Raw genomic sequence first — 22,438 nt, 5'->3', positions numbered from 1 at the left:
CTTGCCAGCTCTCCAGATGCCCTGCTCCACAGCCTTGCCCTTGGTCTGACCCTAGGCAGGCAGCACACCCTCCACACAGGCACCAGGAATGCCCAGCCTAGCCCTGTCCAGGCCTGGCCTCCTTCCAGATTACTCCAGGCCTCCTCTAGGAATTCCCCCTAAAAAAGGTCCCTGGGTTTGACACAAAAACTGCCCAACTTAATGCATCAATGGTTTGGGAGATCTAGGCCTTAGGATTCAGAAGCAGACCTGAGCCCTGTCCCCAAGGAGCCCCCAGTGCAGAATGTGGTCAACCTAAGTCCCTCAGTGCGGAGGACATTGTGGGGTAGGCAGCCCAAGCAGTTTCTGAAAGGCATCTGTGGCAGGTGCCGAAAGTCAGAATGGTTCTTGTTGGCCTGGGGGTGGGGGTGGGGGTGAGAAGGGGCTTCCAGAGAGACAGCTGAAGGAGCCTCATAAGATGAGACACTCTCCCTTGGAGGACTCTGGCCTCAGACTCAAGCAGCGCTCCAGGGGTCTGGGCAGAAGCAGTATCCTCACCCCTATAGACCAGCATAGGTCACGCCTTCCTCTACTAGGAGCAGAGTCACATGAGCCCAAGGGAGCCCCTCCACACATACCAGGAGGCCTGCGATGTACGTGAAGGCCGCAGCTGTGGTCACAAGGATGGGCACGGACCAGTCGCTCCAGTAGCCCATGTGGTTGTAGAGGTACCTGGTGGGGAGAGAGGGGCGGAGGTCAGACCTCCGCCGGGCCACTGCCCAGTCAAGGAGCTAGGATCATCTCAGTTCTCACGCAGCTGCAGCTGGGGAGCCACAAGTGAGCCCTTCCCATCCCATATGGCTATTAGGGCTTTCCCTTATAGCCAGCTATGATTACTTCTGAAGGGCATTCAGAAAGCAAGAGGCAGAAGAGCCCAGAATCACTGTTCAGAAAGCCATTAGACTTCCTGCCCACTGGCCCCTGCACCTGTGTGAACATGTGTGAACAGCAGATCTGAGATGAACACCCCACCCCTGCCACCCTCAGGAGCGTGGTCAATACAGCTCTGAGGGATGATCACACTCTGGGATCTAATCCCCACGCTGCCTCTCGCTGGCTCATAGGACTCTGGAGGTGACAGGCATCACAGATTCTAAGAGGCACTCAAACGTGAAGATGTGGAGCCTAAGAACGGATAAGATACAACACTCTCGTCCGCTCACCTGTAGGATGGGTAAGAGAAAACCCTTCACAGGGCTCCGGGGAATGAAGGGAGGGAGGCATGCAACAAGGACATAACAAACTCTCCATAACAAGAACATCCACAGAGACCAGGAAAAATGCTGAGAAAATGCGATTTTTTTTTAAAGCAGCATGTGACTTCTTGGACTCATATGCCATAGATAGCCAGCTTCCCATTAGAGGGACGTCATAGCTTGCAATGATTCACTTTATGAACTCACACGAAAACGAGAAAATGGACACATCTTTTTGCATTTCTGTCTCCCTGGGTTGGGTTGCTATAAACAGAAAGACAGGGCTGAAGGAGTGAACTTCTAAAGGGTCCTGAAGGATGCGGCTTCGCTTCTGGCCAGAATGATGACTCACCCTCAGCCTCCTTGTGTGTGTAGGGAGGGAAAGCGAGGCTCAGAGGATAAAGTAATTCGCTTGGGGTATTAAAGAGTAAGCTAGTGTCAGGACGCAGCGTAGTCTGCCCGGAGGAGGTGGGGACATCAGGAAGACTCCACAGGCAGGGCATCTGCTTCCCTGCACCTTCCTAGGGCCCTGCTCCAAGCCTCCTACCACTGGGGGTGGGGGGGGAGGGGAAATAGATCACAGGCTCTGTTCATCTCATTGTACAACTTGGGAAACTGAGGCCCAAAGAAGGCCAGAAATTGGCCCTGGAGGTACTCCTGAAAGGTTTTCTGGTCCCACTGGCCTTTCAAGCATGGTCACGTTGGCAGGAAAGCCTCCAGGATAAACATACACTACCCTACCAGGTGTGTCCAACCTGCAGCCTGTGGGCCGCATGCATCACAGGACAAACTCGGAGTTTCCGTAAAAGATTGCTTGCAACCATCCTACCGTGTAGTTCTCTGGCGTGAATTCTGTCGATGACGGCACTGTGTCTCAATGTCAAAAGGCTGGACACTCCTGGCCCTAGGTGGCTCTCCTTGCCTATGCCCAGCCAGTGCTGAACCTTGGTGCGGGAAAGAATCCCAGAAAGTCAAGCGAAGCTCTAGCCTCCCAAGAAACAGTTGGCAGGCAAAGGGACTGCAGCTCACAGGCAGGCCTCTGTGGCTGCCTCCCAGACAGGGTTGACATCTGCCGAGTCTTCCCAATGACAGAGAGCTACTGAGGGTCAAACAGCCACCACTGATCTGTCATCAGCTTGCTGTGTGACCTCGCAGAGCCTATCCTACCCTCTCTGAGCTCTATTTCCTCAGACTGTACTTGACATGTGTTTTTGACACGGACGGGTTGTATGACCATGGGGTCCCCCCTCTGACCTCATTTTGTCCGTATATACAGGGCATTTGCTGCTGTCTAGGGATTGTCATTGAAGGCCAGCAAGCAACGTTCTCGTGCACCCCAACACTTAGCCTCCCCGGAAGTGGCTCTGTGCCCGTCTACACCCATCCCCCTATCTTCTCCTCCTAAGAACCTGATGAGACCTCAAAGAGGGAGAACGAAACTCAGAGCATACCAATGGCTTGCTCCCTAGCCCCAACTCTCCACACTGGATACTTGAACTTGGGCCTCAGTTTCCAAAATCTGTCAGCAAAAGAGTTCTCAGAAGTACCCAGGGTCTTCCCTGCCCATGCCTTTTTTTGGTCAACAAAAAGCTGGCAATGGAGGAGGTGAGGGGAGAGCCCTGTCCGTGGACCTGAAGTGCCCCTAAAGGAGGCAGAGCTGAATTAAGACAGTGACATCTGCCAGCCGTGCCAGTTCAGCCACAGGAGCCAGGGAGACTGAGGCTAGGGACCTCCTCTTCCATCCAGGGCTTCATCTCTCTTGGCGCTCTTATCTACAAAGGGGGCTAGCAGCACCTCAGGCTGATACTGCTCTGCCTTCTCTTCCTATTTTCACAGCCTGGGGCTAGACAGCATCACAGAGTCTCCTTGTAAACTTGGGGGAGTGTCCAAGAGCTCTCTCAGGCTAGTTCCCATGTCTCCTCCTCCAGGAAGCCTTCCTGAAGTCCCAGGGGCACAGAGCTCTGTCTTTCCAGGGCTTCCAGAGCGGGTCTTGCTGGAGGCCACAGGAGAGCTGGTTGTAGCATTCCCGGGGCCGAGCTGGGTCTCGGGATAACTACACTTACCAGTTGAACTCATCGTAGTCATTGTGAACCTCCCACCAGAAGTAGAGCCAGGTGAGGGTGAGGCTGAAGGTGCAGACCAGGAGCAGAAACCACAGCCGTTCCCACTGCAAGAGCAAAACAGAAAACAGCGTCACAGCGAGCGGCTCTCCCAGCCCTCCCTTCCTGAAGCCTCAATTGCCAGGAATTGATGAGGAACTGAGGCTCAAGGAAGACACGACTTGTCCAGGGTCAGAGAACCCAGTTACAAGAGTGGACAGCCAGGAGCAGGGTTAGGGATCCACCAGGGAGAGGCAACCTAAGACCTTTCTGCTGCATCTGCGTGCCTGCCTAGTGTGTGTTAGTCTCCTTTTCTGCTGCTGGTCCCTAAAAACAAAGAAAGCCTCTCACAGCATCTCCTACAGCCCAGACCAGCCTCAAACTCCTTACATAGCTAATCATGGCCTCGAATGCCTGGTCCTCTTGGCTCCAACCTGCTGGGATGACAGATATGTGTCCCCAAGCTCAGCTGTTTTTAAGATTTATTTTATGATCTTTATTTGTGTGTGCACGCATGTGCCTGTGCACGTGTGTACAGCCGTGGAAGACAGAGGCTGTGGATCCTCCTGGAGCTGGAGTCACAGGCACTTCTGAGATGCTGGGAATTGAACTCAGGTCCTCTGCAAGAGCAATGTGCACTCTTTACCACGGAGTCGGCTTTCCTGACAGTCAAGTAGTTTTTTGTTGTTTTGTTTTGTTTTGTTTTGTTTTTTTGAGACAGGGGGTCTTTGTAGCTTTGGAGTCTGTCCTGGAACTAGCTCTTGTAGCCCAGGCTGACCTCGAACTCACAGAGATCCGCCAGCCTCTGCCTCCCAAGTGCTGGGATTAAAGGCGTGCGCCACCAGTGCCCGGCCAGCCAAGTAGTTTTTAAGGCAGTGCTGGGTATCAAACACTGGGTATTTTGTGCACGCTAGGCAAGCGCTATCAACGCCCCCAGCCCCTTGCCCTGCCCTGTTTCGTCCTTCTATGTTCACACAGCAGACCGGCCTTACCACCTCTACCCCATGCCACTGACCAGAAACACTGACCCAGAGAGACCAACCAGTTTGCCAGAGTCACACAGCTTGTCAGCAGAAGGTTAGGACTAGTGAGTTCCCTAACCCAGAAGAAATGTAGCATCTGCCTTCTCCCCATGGTGCTGGGGTATGGGGTTGAGCTGGGAAAGACCACACCTTCTTGGACGTCTGCTGGAGTGGGTAAACACAGACCCAGTCAGGCAGCTCCTGGGAGCTTGGGCTCAGAGGCTTGCAAATGCACCGGCTGGCCAAGCCCTAGGTTTTTCCCAGCTTACACCCCTCTGTTGAGCTCAGCAGCACAAACTGGGGCAGATTGTCTTGCTGTGCCCTGAGAAGCAGCTGAGGTCAATAACCATGAAATGAAATGAACTCAGATCATTCACCCCTGGAGTGCTGAGTCCCCCAAAGTCCTGTTTGTCTCCCATCCTCTCCAACACAGGACAGCCAGCCTGGCAAAAGGACCAGGAGTTCCAATTGGCTAACTTCCTCCTGGCCCCTCACTGTTCTGCCAAGCAAGGACACCCTTCCTTCTGTGTGTGACCCCTCACTCCCCAGCTTCATCCGCTCAACTGGGAAGGACCACAGGCTTGGGCTTGTCACCTCAGTTCCCATTTTCCCACGGGGGACCCATAGAATTGGGTCACATGTCACCCCCTCTGGGAAGCCTTCCTGGACTCAGTTTTAGTCCCTCAAACCCACTGTGCTCCACAGAATCAACGTTCCCTCTTCTCTAAACTCTATACCCTGTGCCCTTAGGTGGCAAGGGACCCATTAGTACCGATGACTAGGGAAGAGGGTATCAGGAGGAGAAAAGACATCCCCTAGTTTCCGAGAACCCCTCCATCCCACCTCAGTAACTAAATGTTGTGTTTGGAGCCAGACAGCCTAGGGATCTAAAATCCCCATCACCACTGACAAGCTGTGCGCCTCTAGAGGTCACACAACCTCTCTGTGGTTGTTTCTCCTCTGTAAACTAATACAATAGTGGCATTGATAGCACAAGCTTGATATGAATGGCCCCCTGCCACCATGCAGGAGAGGTTCTCAACCCGGAAAAGCCACAACTGGGCACACACGGACACCTTCATATCAGGGCGAGTCACTCAAGTTGGTGACCCATGTTTGGGTGAGCTGTTGTCACCACTCCCAGTCATGAGGAGAGCGGGACTGCTGGGCCTAACCCTGCTCTGTGTGTAAACATGGATATGAAGGTGACATTTCTCCCACGCCTGGGCTATGCCAGGTTCAGAGGGAGAGGTGGGGGGAGGCAGGGCACTGTCTTCCTGTGGGGACAGGACCTCGGGGGCCACTAAGATGGCTGGGAGAGTCACTAGCCCTCCTCCCCAGAGCCTGCACCTTTTCTACCCCACCCCTGCCCACCAGCCCTAGGTCCAGTCCCTCTGGCAGTCTTGCCCTTTGCCTCCAGCTCCTACTTGCTCATGAATGTCTAATTTTCTGGAGTCCAGCTGGCAGGTCCCAGGTCACCTCTGACACTGGGCCCCCACTCAGTATGGCATACCCCACCTTCCTATCACATCATCTAGCGTGAACTCTCACTGGCCGCAGCTCCACAGACTCCAGGGCACACCCCAAGTCAGCCAACTGGGGCAGAGGAAGTCTCTGGTGGGGGGGGGGGCAACTGGGGCAGAGGAAGTCTCTGGTGGGGGGGGTCTGAACCTACTGGGACCTGTCCTAGGCAAACAGCCCAGGTATAAAGAGGGCAGCGGACTTGCCGCAAGCATGACACAAACCTCCAGACGGCATCGATAAGAGGGCAGGAGGCCAAAACTGTAGGTGGCCCAGGGTGGAGAAGGAGGACAGGCAGGGGTCTTGGGCTCACTTGGCCATATCCCTACAGTATGGAGAGGCAGGGCAGGGCACACAAGAGGGGTCGCAGGCTCTCATCAGCTGGGGACTGTCAAAGTTAGAGTCACTAGGTAGGCATGATCGGAGGGGGCTGGGCCTTAGAAACCAGGAACTAGGAACCTCGTTTTTCAGAGGCCAGGGCTGGGGAACCTAGTGATTAAAGTCCCTTAGAAGCTGGGGGTCATTAGGCCACAGACAACTGTCGGATGGGGAAGAAGAGGCCCCAGTGCAGGAGGGAGAGAGGTGTATGGTGGTATGCCAGGAACAATCAGAGGAAGAAACTGAATGGCAGGGGTTGGAAGAGATAGGATGGGGAAGGAAAGCCAGGAGCAGCAGAGGAAGTGGCTTCCAAGCAGTCCCACTGATACAGAGGTTCTTGGGGCCACTAATGGGCCTTGTCAGGGAGAATCACCAAGGAGAAAGGCCTGGGTGTGCACTGCCCATTAGTGAGTGGGGCAGGGCTGGGCTCCTAGGGTGGACAGAGGGCTCACTGCCTCACTCACCTCTGAGGCCAGTGCCATGCCAGTGAGCCTTGAGGCCCTGGTCCTCTGTCTCTCTGCATTGTACCAGAGGGGCTGGCAGGAAGGTGCTGCAGCTCATGGTAGCTCAGAAAGGGAAGGACCTTGCTGACCACGTCACCTATGGGTGAGCCATTGTGCCCTACCACCCGAGGCAGTCACCACACACGTGTAGCTTTATGACAGTTACGGTCATCTGGCAGACAGCAGTCAAGGGGGTCAATGTGGGCAGGTAGAAGTCAGAGAGGTCACCAAGTAGGAGAGTTCTGAGATGCTCCCCTGAACCTGTCCTGCCCCTCTGGGTCTCTGTATGGCAACCCCAGACCGAGTGTTAGCTCTTCCCTTTCTGTAGGCTGTACCCCCAGGCCTAAACTCTGGCTCCTCCTGAATGCCTTTGTGTCCCCGTAACCCTCAATGGCCTCCCACCCCCACACATCCTGTGCTGACTCTTGGCACTCAGCAACCTGCCCTGCAACTACACCCAGCTGCAGAGACAGGAAGGATGTCTCGGGGCTGCAGCTCTGCAGCAACTGCACCCATCTGTAGAGATGGGAAGGATGTCTCAGGGCTGCAGAAACTGCACCTGGCTGCAGAGACGGGAAGGGTGTCTGGGGCTGCAGCTCTGCAGCAACTGTACCCAGCTGCAGAGATGGGAAGGGTGTCTCGGGGCTGCAGCTCTGCAGCAACTGCACCCATCTGTAGAGATGGGAAGGATGTCTCGGGGATGCAGCTCTGCAGCTTGGGCAGGGGTTCTCAGAGCCTGGAGGACTCACCTATAGGATAGGAACCCTAAGTCTTACCTTGGAAGGGTGCTGTCCAGTCAGCAGCGCCGCTTCCAGCAGCTCACAGGTAAATAATAAAGGGGAGTTCACCAGGTCACACGTTCCTTGGGGAGTAATGGGGCATGCTGTGACCTGGGTCCCCAGGGCCTACCAGCATGTTGGAACACAGTCTGAGGAACCAAGAAAGGATGAATGCGAGACTGTGAGCTGCAAAGAGGACAGGTTCAAGGAACAGACCAGCCTCCCACACAGCTGGGGACTGGCCCCTCTGTGAAATGGCAGTTCCTGTGTTCACACAGGTGGCAGGTAGCAGGAGGCCTGTGCCACCTGGAGAGAAGGGGTCTGGGCTGGGAGTGGGCCTGGCCAGGAAGCACTCTGTAATCTCGTTCCAGGGGATGGAGGCCGAGGGGTGATACCTGACAGAGAATCCCCAAGGTCCCAGCCCCATGGTCCTGCCTCATCTCCTCCCACTCCTGCCCTGGTCCTCCAGGAGCTGAGCCCCTTTGTGGCCGTAGGGCCACAGCGGGCTGATTTCACCCAAGGTGGTGGTTTCTCTTCCCTGCCTCCTGTTGATGAGCCTGTGGCCATCCTTGCCTGTGTCCTGTCCTTCCCACTGTCCACCCCCAGCCAGAGCCTTCTGCACTCCAGGACCCTGCTAACAGAAAGAGCTCATTAGCATCCAGGCTCTGACAGACCCCACACTTGACTAGACACAGGGATCATGGGGAGCACGCAGGGTGGGGTGGGGCGACTCTGCTGTTGCTGGCTTCCACTCACAAGCAGCTCCCGTGAACCCCTGACTGCCGCCAGGGTGCACACAGTTGCCCGTCACTGTCTGTGGGTACCCAGACAGGACAGAGCCCCGCTTCTGAACTCTGTGATCTGACAGTGCCTGGTAGGGGATGCCCCCCACCCTGCAGCATTGATGACCCAGAATCATAGATATTAGAGCCTGAGATGTCCTGCTCAGCTCCTGCCTCCTGTGTACCCAGTTCAGCCTGCTGCAGCCCAGGCAGCCCCAGGGAGAGCCCCCAAAGTTTGTCCCTCTTAGACCCTCAGCATAACCAGTAGGGAGGCTCAGACACTTGGCCATGTTGGGTTTGACTACTGGGATGGTCACCACTGAGTAGCCTTGGAGACAGATGTCCAACCTGTTAACGTCCCAGCTTCCTGCTCTTAGAATGAGGACAGGTATGGTGTGTCATACAGAGCTCCAATAAACATACCTTGGTCCCCTTTCTCTCTCCGCCTCTCTGACTCCCTCCAATGGAGCTAAAACCACCCCCTTCGATGGAAATCACACAGATCAATCCAACCAAAAGGCTCAAACAATAGTGGGGTCAAAAGACCAGTGTGTGTATATGGCCCATCTGGGCTTTAATTCCAGCCCTTTTACCCACTGTCCGCGCACTCAGCACCTCAACCCTCAGCTTCCTCCCCTGTTCCTAGAGATGATGTCACCACCACCTCACAGGAAAGCTGCCAGGCCCCAGCGATTACACACGTGTAAGCTGTAAGTCGCCAGATCTACCCTGGTTCCTATAATTACCGTTCGCGTCTGACGGCCCTTTAATTACGTGAAGACAGTGATCAAGTCTTCGCCCTCCCCCTTCCTGCCCTACACCAACTCTTCCTCCTGCTGCTGAGGACAGCAAGCTAGATCACCTGCAGCAGGCCCAGGGTGGGCAGCCCTAGGCAGACAGAACAAGAAGTCAGACCTGGCTCGGGAGGTCATGTGCTGTGGGCCCCAGGAGCTCTGTCCCCGACATAACCCTGTCTCTCACACAGGCTGCAGCCCTAGCTTTGGGAGACAGAGCCTGGAGGAGCTCTTCCTGACATGAGGACAAGGGTCTCTACATCTCAGTCCCACAGTTCTGCAAAGCAGGTGTGATGGTCTCAGGAAACCAAGGCCCAGACAGGGAAAGTGACTGGCCTAGGGGCACAAAGAACAAACACACATCACTGGTCAGCCAGAACTTGCAACCAGGCCTGGGTGCCTCTGTGATTCTCAACTGTCTCAAGGAAACAAGGCACGGGACAAGTAATTATTCCTGTCTGGCCACAGAAGAAACAAACTCAGAGGGTCAAGGCTTTGCCCAAGAGCTCCCTGCAAGCAACAGGTGAAGAACAGGCACAGAGGGCTTCCTGGAGGAGGAGCCTCCATCTGGGCAGGAAGGAGCAGAGACAGACAGAGCAGACAGGTCTTGTTCAGGGAAATGGCTTCTCTTCTTATGGCCAATTTTTTAGATTAAAATAATTTTTATCTAGGTGTGTGTCTGCACTCAGGCACATGCGGACGCCACGTGCATTTGTGGAAGTCAGAGGATAATGTTAGCAAATCGGATCTCTCTTTCCACTTTGGGTTTCATGGCCTGAACTCAGGGCCACCAGGCTTGGGTGACAAGTGCCTGTATCTTCTGGGGCATCTCGTCCACACACACACACCCTTATTTTTTTAAGCTAGGGATGATTCTGAGCCCCTGATCTTCTTGACTCTACCCCCCAAGAGCTAGAATTACACGGTGTTGAAAGCACTGAATGTCAACCTTAGCAAACGCGGCACCCCACCAGCTGAGCTCCACCTCAGACCCCCAATTTAAGTTTTCACATCATCGGGTCTACCCCCCTTTTTTTTTTGCTTTCTTTGGTTCCGCCTTTGTGCTTGAGGAGAGCGGCTGAGAGCAGACACTACACTTAAAGTCATAGTTACAGCAGGGAGTGCTCAGCCTTGAGCCCCGCCCATCCTTCTGGATGGCAAAACACCAAGAAGGCCTCCAGAGCCTACCTCCAGAGTCCAACAAAGCCTCAAGCGTCTTTCCACTTACATCTTCCCAGACAGTCTGATTTTCCCAACAGCTTCCTCAATGCTCTCCCAATAGAAGACAAGTTTGAGAATAGGGAAACCACATTTCAGTCCATCTGGAGTTTATGCTGGTGTGAGGTAAGGGGCAAGACCTCCCATGCTGCTGCACGAACGTCCCCATGCTACAGGACGCTTGCAAGGACACCCACCTCAGTCTACCACACGGCAGATTCTCTGGTGTCTGCACATTTGTTTCTGGATTTCCACCCTGTCTGGACAGAAGCAAGCCTTCTTCCTGTGGTGCGACTCTGCCTTTCAGCTGACCTGTTCAGCCTAGCTGCCCCCGTATCTCACATGGTCCAGCTCTGCTTGGGAGTCCCAGAATCATGCGATTCCCGGCATCCAGGGACACCTCTGCCCCATGCCCAAATCACCAAGTTTCAAATGAGGGATGGAGGAAATGCGGGCTGGGAAGAGGGCAGGAGTTCCTGGGAAGCAGAGCCGGGCCCGGCAGGATTATGCTGGCTCGTGCCCAGGAGATTTGGGGGAGGGGCAGCTAGGTAGGGCTGAGATAGAAGGTAGCATTAGGGCCAAGCTGGGAGGGGATTATTACAATCCTACTGCCAGCCAGTTCCTGGCAGTGTAAGAGGCTGGATTTATTTCTCCAGGCTACAGAAGGCTGGGCAGTTAGGCCTCTGTCTGTCCTTGCTTCTGCCAGGGCGCCCTCAGAGCAGCCCATTAGATAGGAGGAGATCATCAGGCCCAGCTTTCAACTTCTCTTTCCTCCCGCCCACTCTTCAGGCAAGCAGAGCTGGAGGACCCTGAGAACGGGCCACTGATCACACCCTCCCTAAGGGGCGGTCCGGGCCTCCACCTGCTAGGACCTAGGTGTTGCTCGTATCGGTTCCAGAGGAGGTGAAGGATGCCAGGAGACCCTCTCCCATTTTCTTCTTATACCACCGCACTATAGAAGTAGAAAACTAAAGCCCAGAGTGTCATCCCTCATCCTTTAGACTCTCCCTGTAGCCATCAAAAGGAGAAAGCCATTCGTGGGGCATCTGTAGGGAGGATGCATTCTTCTCAAGGTTAGGGAAGGGTCTCTTCTTACATGGGACAGGAGGTACACGGGTACCCGTTTAATAATTAGACAAGTACACATCTAATAACCCGTTTAACTGGCAAGCAGACTGAGGCTGAGAGGCCCAGGGCCCACCTGAGGGCCCTAGCAGCGTCAGAAGAAAGGGCAGAGTTAGAGATGCGGTTGCCTGGCAAAGGAGGGTCCAGCTGCATCTGATTGAATCCAACTATATCCTGGCATCTGCTTGAAGAGACTTCATCACCAGGGCAACCCTGAAGTCTCTCTACACCTACACCCCAACCAAGCATCAAACCACAAGACTGCCAGGACAGGAAGCTGGGAAATTCCCCTTTTCTGGTCCACCTGTAGACAAAGCCAATCTCAGCCTTCAAGGGGGGTCTGTGAGAACCCAAGGGCTGAGTCAGCCACAGCCAGCAGCCCAACAGGCAGGCAGGCCTGGAATCCAGCAAGCCCCTTATCATACATGTGTGTCTTCCTTTTCCAGAACCCCAACACTCAAGAACTCAGGGGGTGCCATCTCCCCAAGAGTCAGCAAGATGGCAGGCATACCCTCCAGGCAGTCACCAGCCACTATCCAAACCATTGTGTGTTCTGCATTTCTCTTAGCACACATTGCCAAGCCTGAGCCAGGCTTTGCATCCACTGCAAGGTTGAGGAAATCCCAGTCCTTATGGCTAGCACCGGCCCAAACTGTTCTGAGAGCTCACATGACAGGGAAGGAAGCAATGGCTTGGTTTGGTGGAGAGACATCTAGTTAGGAGAAGGGGAGGCAGTGGGCACTGGGACAGGCAGGCGAAGCCTCTGTGTTGAGAGGGCCAGATTCCCTGGAACACGGAGACGCTGTGACAGTAAGGCTGGCACGGCCGGTGTGGAAGGGCAATGGAGGGACAGACCCACATGGCAAAAGGAGCCATCACCTAGTTCCACCCCAAGAGGGAGGCCACTGGAGCTGGGGGCACTGACTTGCCTGCCCGCCTCTGCTGCCATTCCCTTCTCAAAGGCTCACCCATGCCTTCACAGCACAGGCTGCATCTCTTAGGGTGGCCTCCAGCTTCCCAGACTAAGAGCTATGGGATGACAGGGACTCTTTCCAGGGCTCTGCCTAGGTCAGCCTGTGATTGGACCTCCTAGGTGTCTGTGGAATCTCTCCCCTTGCCCACATTCCTGCACGTATGCACGCACGCACTCACACGTACACACGCACACACTCACACGTACGCATGCACACACTCACACATACATGCAGACACATCACTTCCCCAAACTCTCTTCTGGCCCCCTGACCTTCCTCTCCAGGGCTCTCAGAGGGTTCTGCACAATGTAACCTCTGGGGCCTTTGCACAGCTTGACCCCAGGCTAAAGTCCGGGCTGCTCAGAACTGCTGCAGGCTCAGGTCTCTCCCAGGTAGCATTGCTTCCCTTTCCCAGAAGAAGCTCAATGATTTTTCCCCTCCCAAACACCAGTCAGGAGCAACAGACACCCTGGCTTACCACCCACTCCCAGGAACCCATGAACCTGGCTTTGATTTCCCTGGGTGATCTGGGTGTCTATTCATAACAGTCCCCTGGCTCTCGCCAGCCTGGGCTCCCTTTCAGGGAAGGAGAGAACCGGGTCAGCCGCAACTGTGATGCGTGCGCATGTGCCAAAATAGGTTTGTTGATTGCATCCGTAAGTACAGCCCCGTTTAGCTCACTGGAGGTGGAAGAGGGGAGCTGGGGTATGAGCAGGGGTTCACACTGTGCCCAGGACCCCTCAGCTTGAATAAATCACTCCTTCTTGGCGCTCCATCCACAAGCCAGGAGGAATCAATTAAAGTCAAAACAGCTTTTAAAAGGCAAGCTTAGCACAGACTTGCAAGGCAGCTGATTACCATACTCTGGCTTCTTGGTGTCTAGTTTAGGAAGTTCCTCCAAGCCTCTGACCTAAATCCCTCTCTGTGAGGTGCTGGTTTTGACACTGCTGCCTTGAGGGGACCCAGGGGCTTGGGGGAGGGGTGACAGAGAGAGGAGGGTCAGGGCCAGCTTGAGAACAGTCTCTGTCTCACTGAGTCCTTAATTGGCAGTATTAAAGTAATGAGTCACAAACAACAGCCAATTAATTATCCCCAGTTATAAAAAGCTCCTCTTCCCTTCCTTGCCTTTGTCGGGCGAGGCACCCTCCACACCCTCGGCCAGCAGCAGGAGAGGCAATTCCATCTCCAGCTCCCAGCTTCCTTCTTCCATTTGCCGTGAACTGTGAACAAAGGCTTGGGAGTGGGCAGAAGGGTGGCCTTCATGGAGGAGGGGTTCCTTTCCCAGCTCTGGGACCCTGCTCATCCCCAGCGCTCCCTTGGGAGACAGTCTGGTCTGAGCAGGCTGCCACTGGCGATCCCAGCTTGGCATCAGAGAGCAACCCTCCCTCGCCCCAGACCCTGCTCAAGCAACGTCCTGCGTCTGTTCCTGGCCCATTCCCCCTGTGCTCTCATTATCCAGACATCAGTGCAATCTTTCTGCAGCCTGCAGCCTCCAGACACCGTGGCTGAGGGTCTGTCGTGACCTCGGGGACAACTGCTCTGTGCCTGGATTTTCTCCCTCTGTAAAATGGGTGCACAATTAGATGTGGCCAGCAGGGACGTTCGTTCTCGCATGTTCTCGCATTTACACGCAGTCAAGCGTTCCCTCCCTGCTCGCAGGTGTTCAACATGTTAATTAACTCTTACCTCGACCCATCTGCCTTATTTCCTAGCTCCAGGACTCATCCCCTCACGGCCACCCGTGTCACGGGCTGAGACACAGGTGAGGGAGGACCCCCTTGCAGAGGCCTCTCCTCCCTGCTCCCCAGAGCCAGCAGTGGCTTCTTGTTTTGAGGCAGGGTCTCAGGCTGGCTTGGAACTCTCTAAGTGACTAAGAATGACTTTGAACTTCTGACGCTCCTTCTCCCGCTCCCAAGTGCTGGGCTTACACACGCCTGTGCCTTCACACCCGGTTTATACAGTGCTGGGAAGCAAACCCAGGACTTCCCGCACGCTAAGCAAGCACCCTACCGACTGTATTTCAGCCATCTTTGAGACCGCAGCAGACCCTCTGTTCCCTTCGCTACACCCAGCTGGCAAGGGAGCCCAGCATAGCCCTATCGCCATTCTGGCCATCTGTGGCAGGAGGGGACAGAAAAGAGAAGGAAGGAGAGAAGGAATATTCACACAAGTAGGAGAGGAAGCGGGCTGGCGGGCTGTGAGTCTCAGAGGCTCATCCTCAGCTGACTTTAGGGTCCCCTGAGGTGAGCTCAGCCATCTGCAGAAACAGAATGGATTGAGGTTCTGCTGCTCCTTCGGCCTTGGTTCCATACCCAGCGCCCCAGACGCTGGTGTCCCCACGGCTTAGACTCCTCAGGCACACACTTTCTCCACCCCTCTTTGGGTCACAATCAAGTCCCTTCACTTCTTGACTCAAGGCCTTTGAGGGCTGCCTAAGCAGTGGCCTTTCCATTGAAAGCTTGGCTGTCCTTCCACAACCTCGGCTGCCTATTACCACTTGAGTGATCTTGCTCCAGTCCCTGGCTTCTGTCTCTCCGTGACCCACGGGTCATTAGGAGCAGTGAAGAGTCGAGCCTGTCAGCACAGCACTGACTCACAGCGCATACAGGGTTCCGGTCACAGGGAGGGTGGGTGGAAGAGACCTGCTGCCTGCCCTAGGCCCGAGTGGGACAGACGGCTATGGAACAAGCGGATGGCCCATAATGCTGATGTCATTAATCCGGTCTCTTCCCACCTCAGTGATGTAGTAGCTGAGGCTTGGCATCGGAGTGCCTTGTCCTAATGTCTTTTTTTTTTTTAATATTTATTTATTTATTTATTTTGTATACAATATTCTGTCTGTATGCCTGAAGGCCAGAAGAGGGCACCAGACCTCTTTACAGATGGTTGTGAGCCACCATGTGGTTGCTGGGAATTGAACTCAGGACCTTTGGAAGAGCAGGCAATGCTCTTAACCACTGAGCCAGTCTCTCCAGCCCTCCTAATGTCTTCTTACAGGTGGCACCATGCTGGCCACTTAACATCCCTGTCTCGTATGTTGGCCCGTGAGAGGGTAGGTTACCGCCTCTCCCTCCCAGGTACACAGCTCACAGACACTGGCGACAAGGGGAAGAGGCACCGCTGACCCTTAGTCTGTCAACTCTGGCTTGTGTCTACCCAAGAGAGAATGGACATACCATGTGGCACCCGGGATGCCAGCTCAGGCTGAGGGCACAGGGGGGGGGGGCTGGGCTCCATCCTAACACTGCCGGGGCTACTGTGTGGCCTTGGCCGTGCCTCTTCCTCTTCCATTCCCTTGCGCTGTTCAGCCATGTTTCCTCCTTCCTACAGGAAGTGTTTTGGTCCATTTTACTGACCCATGCTCCTCAGGGGGGTCCTAGGCTCCGGACACAGTCTCGCTCTACATCCCTCTCCAGCACAGAGGATGGCAGGCAGGTAGGCCAGCAGCCTGACCGCCCCATCCCTCCCACCTCAGCTGCTGCACCCTTGACCCTCCAGCCTGTTTGCGGCCAGCTGGTGAATTCGGAGGCTAGCTTCTTTGTTCAGACAAGCAAGAGGGAGGAGAAAAAACTGTTCTCCAGGCAGCAAAGCTTTTAGATAAACACCACACAGGAATCGGGTTCCTTCAGAGAAGAAACCAGATCCACAGGCTGACAGCGCCCCAGGGACAGGAGGGCTGCTCGGTCTGCCCAGGAAGCCAGCACTGAGGCCTCTTTATCCACCTTAGCACCTGCTGCCAGGCCTGGCAAGCCAGCAGCTCAGGTGACTGGGCCCTGGTGCCAGGCCGTGGCTCCATCGGCTCCCGGGCTCCAGGATGGCCAGACCCACCTCCTCATCCTCCTGACACCCCTACCTGGCCTTTCAGATCTGTGGGAACTGAGAACTTCTGCTTTTCTTGGGGTGACCCCCCTAGGATCACCCCAAACTCTTTCCTGTCCAGGTCCCTGGAGCAGGTTGTCCCCACTTTCTACATCCATGCAACAAGCTCCTTCCTGACTTTCCCACCTGAGGGAGGCTAGGGGCCGTATAGGCTAATTCTGCTGAGGAAGAGACTGAACTCTGGAAGGGCTACGGCCTATCCAGAACCAGAGGCAGCTGAGCCCTGATTTCCCTCAGCTCCAGGGCCCCCTCCCTGGGCTTCCGGATGCCTCTGACTCCATCCCAGGATAGCTTACCGGTGTGGTGTCATCATGTGAGCGTTGGTAGCGCTTCCAGCGGCAGCCATAGATGCCGGTGAGGCATGAGAGGCACAGCTGGGGCTCATAGTACTGCAGGGGCTGGTGTCTCACCATGCTCGTGGCCGCGGCCCTGGCGCCCAGCCCTCAAGCGCCCATGGAGGCCCCTGACTGGTACTGTGGGAAAAAGCACAGAGTTGTGAGTTAGGGAAAGGGTGAGGCTTTTGGTTCTGCAGAAGTCACCATAACCTAGGTCAGGGAGGTTACCCTCTTCTGAAAGTTCTATGGGGTCCTGGAGGAAGAGTCGTCCTTAATGGTCCCTGGCACCCATCCCCCCCACTTTCTTACCCCCCCTCCCCCAGCCACCGATGCCTTCAGGTTTGCCACCTTTACCTAGTGTGATGATTTCACCTCCCTTGGAAATCCGCATGGCTCCATCTTTGTCTTTCAGGTTTTTAGCTCATTCTCTCTCCTCTCTCTCTCCTCTCTTTCTTCTCTCTCCATCCCTCCCTCTTTTCCCCTGTCATTTCCCCCTTCATCTCTCTCAGCTCAGTATATAACTGACCCTGAACTTTGATCCTCCTGCCCCAGCCTCCCGCACCATCCTGCCGGGGTAGTAAGACTTTCACAGCCCTGGAGCTCCTCCCCTACCCCCTGGGCTCCCTCCCACAGCCTCAGATCTATTTTCTCAGTCATGTTTTTAAATATAATTTATCTGCTTATTTCCTTTGCCTGCCCACCCCGCCGTAAGTTCCACGAAGGCGAGGAGTTTTGTCTTTTTAATTCTCTGCTGTCTCCCCCGTCACTGGAACAGAGCCTGGCAATAGCAGACTTTCAAAATAAACATACTACAGAACACATGATCAGAAACACTGACAGGCACGGAGCATTAGAAATGCAGGTGTCACACACCCCTGCTTCCTCTCCGTCGTCACCGTCACCTAACGCGGCAGGCACCCCATCCTAAGGCCACCCATCCAACTGTTGAACAAACCAAGGCTCAGAGAGAGAGAGAGAGAGAGAGAGAGAGAGAGAGCCATGCCTGTCCTGTCCCACACTACGTGAAGGCATCAGGGGTCCACTCCCGCACCCCCAAGCATTTCCTCCCCAAGGGGCATTCGGCATGGTGGGAACTGTAGAGGCTTTAGGACAACAGGAGGTCCCCTGAGGGATGAGCCGCTACCCAGTGCTGCTTGTCAGTTTGGACCCCCCCAAACTCCCCCAGGACTCATCCTCCCAGAGTTGATGTTGATCAAGTGTGACCAGGGAACCAGACATCACTGGAACTTCAGCCCCAATCTGTGGATGTCACCAGCGATTCTGACATACAGATGAGACTCTAAGATGCAAGGCTATAAGTCCCCCACCAGATCCTGAGACAAGGGGGCCCTGGTCCCCATGTTTCCCATGCAGAAGTACTACCAGCATCCACGGGAAGGAAGGGGTGTCTTGTTTTCCTATCGAAACACACTTCACGTCTATAAAGGTCACCCTTGCACTAGTGTGGTGTGGTGTTCGGTGTGTGCATCTTCAGAGTGTGGGCTCAAGTTGTATTTGCTTCCTAACCACCCCTACCTAACACCCGAGTAGTCACGCTGTCCCAGTCACCACCCAAAGCCCATGGGCAATAGCACCCTCACTCACCCTGGGCCATCCCTCAGGCTTGACAGCTACCGAGTCACCTCCAGTGGCTATAGATTTACCAGTTCTAGAGCTTACCCGCTTGCAAGCCACGTCTTTTACATGTTACTAACAAAATCTCTTGGAGGTTTATCCACGTCACACCGAGCACCAGACTTCAAGGCCAGGTAGCCCAGGTTGCCCTTGAACTTGTCACTAGCCTCTCAAGTGCTGGAATTATAGGCACGCACCAGCGCTCCTGGCTACCAGTTTTGAAATAGGTAAATAGTATTCGGTGGTGTGGCTATGTTACCTCCTGTCCCCCACTTGTTGGTTGAGGATACTCTAGGTTGTTACCAGTTTTTGCTTGTTTTGGTGTGGACGTGGATTTTCACTTCTCTTGGATAAGCTTGGGCATAGATTTTCTGCATCATGTGGTAACTCTTGTATTTGATATTTGGTACTTATTTGAAAGAAGTACCAAATTTATTTTCCAAAGTGGCATACCCTTTAACTTTCTCAAAGTTAAACTTAGTCATTTTATACGCTAAAAGTCTGAAGCTCAGAGAGACTCCGCCCCTAACAAAGGTAATACAGTAAAGCTAAAATTCATAGCCAGGCAGTCTGGCTCCAAGGGACCTCATTCTAGCCCACAGCTTGGCAAACTATAGCCATGGCCTTGCCAAATCTGACCAGTTGCCTACTCCTTTGTTTTTTGTACAGCTTGAAACCTAAGAATGTTTTCTACATTTTTAAATCACTGGGGGAAATGGACTTAAAACAAGCATATCTTGTGACCCATAAAAATTCTATGAAAAAGGACAAGATCTCCCGAGTAAATTGGGAGCATGGGGACCATGGGAGAGGGTTGAAGGGGAGGGGAGAGAAAGGGAGGAGAGCAGAGAAAAATTTTTAACTCAACAAAATCAGTAAAAAAAAAATCTATGAAAATCAAAGCCCAGCATCCATAAATAAAGCTTTATCAACCATAGCTACATTTGGCCCCTCTGCTTGCACCGTCTGTGGCTGCTTTAACTAGAACTATAGGGCAAGTGACCGCTAAGGGGTCATGTGACCTGCAGAGCCTAAAATACTTCTTGTCTGGCTCTTCAGAGGGAGGGGATGTGTACAGATATCCTCTGCCGCCTGGCTGCCTCTGCCTCCCGTAAGCTGGGAGTGTGAGTCAGGTCATGAAGGAGAGGGTGCCAACGGGTACTTAGCCAGGGCTCAAGGCTGCTTCCTGGAGGCAGTGTTTAAGGTTAATTCTGCAGATGTCAACCTGCAAGGGCAGGTGCCTTCCTTGGGATTTCTGTGGCTGTGATAAAACACCACAACCAAAAGCAACTCGGGGAAGAAAGGGTTTACTCTGGTGTATAGCTCTCAGGTCATGGTCCCTCGTCGAAGGATGTCAGGGAAGGGATAATTACCCCAAGAGGGAATAATCAGGACACAGTCACAATCAAGTGAAATCAAATCGAACTCCAACAGAGTGAATAACTCAGTGTCTGTGTCCGGGTTTCACCCACGGCAGCGGCACTTTTCCAGGTCTGCTATCCACAGAACCCACAGTTTGTCTCCCAGGCTCACTTAACTCCACTCCACAACTGCCGCTGCCCTTGGTGTTAGTAATCACATGGCCCCGGAATCTCCAAAATGCTGTGCCTGCCCCTTGTAACCTGGCTGCGTCTTCACCAACAGCTTCTCCTGGACGCCCCTCAAGGACTCAAACCCTGCTAAACGGTGCCAAGCCTCAACTTCACTCCATGGCCTCCTGGTCACTTTACCTAAGAATAAAAACGATAGCTCTGTTCAAAAGGACAGCAATAGAGTGGTGTCCCCTCTCCACCCCCACCCCCAGACCCAAGACTCTGGGATTCTACCTCTGGGCTTCTCCCAGCCTCTGGTAAATGTTTATCCTGTCCATAGCTGGAAAATTCCTTCTATTCCCTCTGTGTGTCCCAAACAGAGACCATCTCACCCCTTCCTGTTTCAACCAGGTAACCCAAGCCAGTGGCCAAGACTACCTTGTCTGCCTCGGAAGACAGCAGCCAGTGGCTCCTGCCTTTCTGCAGGAAGGAATCTCCCAGGCTCCGCGAGCCCAGCTCTGTCACACAGCCTGCTTCTAAGACCCTCTTCAAGTCATGCCTCCCACCACCCTGGCCTGGTCTTCTCTTCCCAAACCTCTGCGCAGAACCCCACTAAAGCCAGGGTACACTTGCACCAGCCGGCCCACTGACCAGGACCTGCTCTGCCAATCCAGCCTGCCCTCTGCCCCATCTGAGTTACTCCTCCTAACCCTGGTAGTCTCCAGAGAGCCTCTCTTGAACCCTGACTCAGTTAGAGGTCTCTTGCACCTACTGTAGCCTACGGGTCCTGCCACTATTTCCTGGACCATTTTGTTATGTGTGCACTGCTGACATGGGAGCTTGTGACAATGTGTGCCTGCCCCATGGGGCAACTGACTGTCCCCATAACCCCGGGGTCCAGCACAGAGCAGTGAGGAGAGAACCTTCCAGAAGCTTGTCAAACCAGTTCTACTCACCAAGTCGCTGGTTGGACGCTGAGCAGCTGCACTCACAGACAAGGTTCTTTCCTCCTGTCCCCCAGCCTGTTACCACCCTCCCCTCCCAGCAAACCTAATAGCACCACTCAGCAGCCATGATTTCTTCAAGCCACCTCCTAAGACTGCTCATACCAACCAACTGCCAGAGAAATCTCCTGCCAAGAGCTTCTGCCAGCTCTGGGACGTGAGAAGTCTCTCCCTAGCCCAGAGTCCTGTGTTCTGCCTGAACACTTGGCTCTGAGCTCTGCAGCCTCCTGGCCTCACATGGAGAAAGTGTCCGGTATTGGGGTTGGGTTTGCACACCAACCTCCAAAGTCCTCTGCCACCTTAACCTCCTGGTTGTGCCTGCCTTGTGTTCCCACCCCTCTGCCCATCTATGACTGCCAGCTGGTAAGACACCAGGCCTCAGACCGTGATGCCCAGTCTCTTCTGTGAGATGTGAGGGCGTGAGTATTAATGTGGTTTCCCCAGGGAGACTTGTGATGTGACGTTGCAAGTCATTCTCTCTGAGCCTTACTTTACATGTCACGGGATTGGGGCTAGATGAAAGAGCACCAGAAAGTGTTCATGTATGCAATGGGGTGATGGCTCAGTGGGTAACATGTCTGCCATGTGTGCAAGAGGACCTGAGTTTGATCCCCTGGACCTACACAAGAAAGCTGGGCATAAAGCCAGTGAGATGGCTCAGTGGGCAAAGGCTTGCCACTCAGCCTGGTGACCCAAGGTTGACCCCCAGAATGAACTCACGTGGTAGAAGAAGAGAACTGATTCCCACAAGTTTTCCTCTGACCTCCATGGGGCACTGAGATACATGCATGTGCATGCACACACACACACACACACACACACACACACACACGTACACACGCACGCACGCACACACACAAATAAATAAACCCAGGCAGGGTTGTGTGTACTTAATCCCAGCACTCTGGGGAGGTGGAGACAGGCAGATCCTGTGGCTCCATGGCAGCTAGCCTAACTGATGAGTTGCTGGCCAAATGAGAGGAACAGGGGTCTCAGAAACAGGGGGTCTCTACCTAGAAAGGACACCCACACAAAGGAGTAGAACATGGGTGCTTGATTGACAAACCAATCTTGAAAATGCTACTGTAAATACAGGGAGTCACTTAAAATAGACGGCTTACTAAGTGATTCTATTTATAAGATCTGCCCGGGCAAACAGAAAATGATGAAGGAATAATCTCAGGGCTAGGAGCGTGAGAGAGGGATGGGGCACCTGACAGTGGGTTTGGGGCTGCTTCTGGAAGTGATGGAACGTTCTAGAATCAGTGGTACTGCTTCTGTGACTGTGGCTCTACTAAAAACCACTGAGTTGTGATGTGGGAGTGTCATATATCTGTTGATTTCATTGGTTAAGTTATAATAAACCAACTGCTTGGCCTCAGCTTGGAACATAGATGGGAGGAGTAAACAGAATAGAATTCTGGGCGGAAGAGGAAGTGAGGTCAGACTCTGCTCTGCTCCCGGAGAGACCGGACAGCTCTGCTGGAGCAGAGACGCCATGTTCAGCTCTCCCGGGTAGATGCGATAGCTCTGCGCTCTGAGGCAGACGCATGAAGCTGAGACCCACGATGGACGTAGGCTAGAATCTTCCCGGTAAGCGCACCTTGGGGTGCTTACACACAT

The 22,438-nt window shown here is 54.0% G+C and overlaps 1 protein-coding gene across 2 annotated transcripts in view; it reads right to left on the bottom strand.

The window, feature by feature from the left end:
• Window positions 1-22,438, bottom strand: part of Gdpd5 (glycerophosphodiester phosphodiesterase domain containing 5) — a 75,997-nt gene that overhangs the window by 20,431 nt on the left and 33,128 nt on the right. For both annotated transcript variants that reach the window (XM_050154508.1, XM_050154507.1), the window contains exons 3-5: window positions 16,606-16,782; window positions 3,299-3,402; window positions 618-711 (exon numbers count right to left, since the gene is read on the bottom strand). In XM_050154508.1, the coding sequence (XP_050010465.1) occupies window positions 618-711; window positions 3,299-3,402; window positions 16,606-16,722 (315 nt within the window). In that variant the 5' untranslated portion in view covers window positions 16,723-16,782. The remainder of the gene's footprint in view (window positions 1-617; window positions 712-3,298; window positions 3,403-16,605; window positions 16,783-22,438) is intronic.

Source organism: Alexandromys fortis, unplaced genomic scaffold (genome assembly GCF_014885135.2).
Source record: "Alexandromys fortis isolate MF-2015 unplaced genomic scaffold, M_Fortis_MF-2015_v1.1 scaffold_77, whole genome shotgun sequence".
NCBI classification, from domain to species: Eukaryota; Metazoa; Chordata; class Mammalia; order Rodentia; family Cricetidae; genus Alexandromys; species Alexandromys fortis.
Note: the sequence above shows the minus strand (reverse complement) of the source record. Positions and strands in the feature narration are given on the sequence as shown.